General features: G+C 33.1%; 1 protein-coding gene across 1 annotated transcript; it reads right to left on the reverse strand.

Moving 5' to 3' along the window:
• Window positions 1-364: 364 nt before the first annotated feature.
• LOC115697420 (uncharacterized) lies at window positions 365-2,352 on the reverse strand. The gene has a single exon (XM_030624415.2). The coding sequence runs from the start codon at window positions 2,054-2,056 to the stop codon at window positions 620-622; it is 1,437 nt and encodes a 478-aa protein (XP_030480275.1). The 5' UTR covers window positions 2,057-2,352; the 3' UTR covers window positions 365-619.
• Between the last annotated feature and the right edge of the window lie 1,974 nt (window positions 2,353-4,326).

Consider the following 4,326-nt stretch of genomic DNA (forward strand, 5'->3'; position numbering starts at 1 on the left):
TTTATGAAAATATAAAATAAAATAATGATATAGGCATGAAATTTGGTATATGGTAAAGAGGTACCCAAAATAAATCCCACGCTCCATTACCCCTCTAGTGTTTGGTGAAACTAAGTCTAAAGACTCACAATGATAGTCTTCGGCGGCAAGCCTTAAAAATGTCAGATATCATTGTTTTATATGCACTCTCATCACTTCACTATTTTCCCTCTAAAAACAAACAAACAAAAATAACATCACAAATACATTATCAGAAAATTTGTGACCAAAAATTGATCATATGGGCCAGAAAGGAAAGAGATGCAAAATAAAAAGAATCCATTTATATATATATGTATATTTAAATAACAAATAAGATACAAGCTTAAAACAAATTAAAATTATTATATACTTTGATTTGTATCTCTAATTTTCCTGTATTTTTACAGTTTTGAGTACAAACACCTCAAGTTGCTTGCCAACCAAAGGTTGGACTTTTCTGCCTTAACTTTATAGATACAGTAAGAGTAGTAAGAGTTGAAGAACACTTCAATTGAAGAACCACCATTAACTATCAAGTAATGGAAAAAAAAAGATTGAAGCTTTTTCTGATGTGCTTAATCCAAAGTTTCTCACCAAATCATTGGCTTGAGATTGAGAAAGTGGAGCTGGCCAATCTCATATTAATGGATCTCCATCTTGTTACAATGATTTTTAACATGAAACACCAAGAAATTGTTATCAGAAGAGCAACAATCCGACCCCCAAAAAGACCAGCCAGAACAACAACAACCAGACTCAAATAAACCCAACTCCCTTCAACCTCTTCATTTTTTTCTTCTTCTTTATCTTCTCCTTCACTAACCAAGGCTGATTCCATTCCATCCAAAGAAGAAACCCCATCATTACGAAAGCTTCCCTTAATGCTTTCACATCTTTGCTCTTCTTGTTCTTCAACCTCATGATAACTAGACCCTTCACTACATGTCTCCAACATGTTAACAATATCATCCTTAGATTTACTCTTACTATATTTTGAACTACGCAACTTCTTAGGCACTAAGTTTTTGATAATCTTTGCCTTAATCTTTGATCTCTTGCTACTCTTATTCTTTTCAAGAGTCATCACCCCACTTGGGAAAACAGTTTCACCATCTTCCATGGCAGAATTCTCTTTCTTCACACTTGTATTGTTCAGAAAACCCCATTTCTTATCACGGCTAAGTAGCTCAAGCTCAGGACCATCGACTAAGAACTCATTCTCTTTCATCATAAGATCATTCTTAACCTCAGAAACCTCAATCTCATCATCATTTGAAGATTTTGAGTCAATCCTATCAAGCAATTCAGCCACAACAGCATAGCTCTCTCCTTGATTTTTTACATTTAATACCAAACAATCCTTTTCTGACCAAATAAAGCTCGCAACCCAATTCACCATAGATCTTAATCTTACCTTCATTTTCGAACAAGGTTTCAAGAACCGAACAGAGCTTTTCCCAACATATTCGAGAAACAAGAGAAGAAAAGCAGACAATGTGACCCCAACCACCAATTTCTTGGTACTCAAAGCCAAAACCACCACTAAGAAAACCTTCAAAACCGCCATGAGTAGAGTTCCACCGCAGACAAACTCTTCCTCGACCCGGCTCTCATCTCGAATTATCGATTCGGATTCCGGTTCTACGAAAGCCTCCTCAATTGATTCCACTTCCTCCAATTCCTCCGACGCCGAAATCTTCACCTCCTCACAAATGGGTTCGCCTCGAACAGAGCTTTTCTCCGAACAAGAATCCGAATTCTCCTTGATCGGATCAAAATTCGCCGGCAAATCTGTTTCGACCCTGTTCGAATCATTAACATTAGAAACAACAACAACCTTCTTATTATCCTTCTTTTTCTTCTTCTTAGAATTAGAGTGCTTCTTTAAACGATCACGATTCTTAACAAAAAGGTCTATAAGAGAGGTTGGGAAGCCAGTCTCGACCACAAGAGAACCACCGCGTTTCGGCGACTGGAGATCCGCAACGATACGGGAAATTCGGGTCACCTTAGATTTCTTCCATGGAAGCGGCATGGTTCTTTTATGGGTCTGAGTTTAAATTGGAGAACTGGGAAAAGGGTGGTGGTAGTTTTTTTTTTTTTTTTTTCTTGTTTTAAAATTTTCCCAGATGAGAGAGAGTGGATTTTCTCGAGTTGGGATTTTTACATTGGTATGTATTTATAGAACATTGATTTGGTGTTTGTTTCTTTGTAAAAACAAAAAAGAGAAAAAAGGAAAATTAAAAAGAAAATTGGGTAGAGAAAGTGGTAATTGAGAGGAAATTGATGGTGATGCGCGTGAGCTGCGGAGTAGTTGAAGCAAAAAAAAAGGCTTTAATGAGAAAAGATGAATTGGCTTCTATTTATTGGGGCCCAAAAAATTATTTATAAAATTAATTAACACATTTTTTTTATTGATATGATCGATTTAAGATTGAAATGGATATGTGCGTGAGCTAGATTTAACTATTTTTGGTGTAACAAAATAGTGAAACAAATTTCGTTATTTTTCATGCATAATTTGTTTGTATGGAATATTTGAAAAGATATTAGACTCTGAAAAAGGTTACCTTCTTTATTTTTATTTTATTTTTGTTATATAACTAATATTTGGTGGAGAATATATTTATATTCAAAGCCAGCCTGGATTAAAAGTTTGTTTTTTTATATTACTAATCTAAGGTATATTCTCATTTGTAAATGTTTTTTACCAATTAGAAAAAGTAAAAGTAAAATAGAAATAGCTAATTATTGGTGTTGGGTAATCAGTAAAGTTGAGTTGTTATATGGCCGGTTACTTATTATTAAATAGCTCAGCTTAAAGAAGTTTCAGGGGTGTTTCCTTTTCTCAATTTTGTTATTATTATCATTATTATTTGAGATTAATGTATAATTTTCCACCTTTCAAAAAATCAAAACAGTATATATATATATGGTAAGTAGTTTCAGATCTTAATTTCACTGTAATAAAAGTTGTTTTGGTTGGACCAAATATGTAAATGTTAGAGCATTAATATGAGTGGTTAATTGCAGAGGAGTTAGCTAAACGGATCTTAATGAGCTTTGAAGAAGAGCATTGCTATTAGGCACCACCTTCTCGATATGTTGCGTTGTGATTGGCTAGCGATACTTCCTAAAAATTATTATATTAAATTATATAAAACCCAATACTTAGTTGGAACAATCGTGATATTGACACATAGGAGGTATTATGCTAGTACCCTTTAGCATTTATCTTTGAAGAATATCACTTAATTTGCATGATGGGTAAGCATTAATTGTCAGTTTTTATTTTTTGCCTTGCCAGTACACAAAAACAAAATCGTCAGAAATTGTAACTCAGTCCTAATTAATTACGGATATAGATAATAGATGTAATACTCATCACAATTGCCGTACAGTGTTTGAGTGTCTTTTACGCTCTCTCTCTTGATTGAAAATGGTTCAATGTTATTATTTCTGGCTACTCATCTGATATGTTTGGAGTCATTCTACCGATACACCGCACAAAATGTATTTTTACTGATATTATATGTTATTATTTGAAATTAATTATTCATTACATTTCAAAAAAGAAAAAAATATATTATTCATTTACCATGTTATAATGTAGGAATGTTAATATAATAGGAATTTTATATTTTCGATGCAATTTAATTGGCATACTAAATTAGTTACTGTTGGTGTAGATTAATATACCAATATAAGAACAAAATTTAAGACAAACAATCAAGACAATAGAATTAACATTGATCATATAGAAGTGGATTGCAAATACCTACTCAAGGATTTACAATCAACTGATGAAAATCTTTCAAGCTATGGAAACATAATCAATGCTATTCGACGGATGTTATTTTCGCTCCCCACTGTAACCCTTCACCACACTCGACGGCAAGGAAATACAACAGCTTATAATTTGGCACAAATGTCCATAGGATTAGATAACACATGGTGTTGGAATAGCCAAGACCCCTACCCTTTCCCTTTGTAACTTTTGAGTCTTTACTTTCAAAAAAAAAAAAACAATCAAGACAATGAAAATCAAACTTGCGAAGAAATTTTAAAACGGAATAAGAGAAGAAGAAGAGAGTTGAGTACTGAAAAAGTAATTTAACCTTCAACAATGGTTGTCTTCTTTATTAATCACCAATATGTTTTACAATCAAGAGAGCTTAGTCTAACACACTTACAATTCTGTTCACATGAGAGGCATTAATTGATCAAAAACACAATGTACTGTTTAACATCCCTCAAATACACACATATACAATATTTTATTCGGTACAAAAATGAATATGGATG

Source organism: Cannabis sativa, chromosome 7, assembly GCF_029168945.1.
Source record: "Cannabis sativa cultivar Pink pepper isolate KNU-18-1 chromosome 7, ASM2916894v1, whole genome shotgun sequence".
Lineage (NCBI taxonomy): Eukaryota > Viridiplantae > Streptophyta > Magnoliopsida > Rosales > Cannabaceae > Cannabis > Cannabis sativa.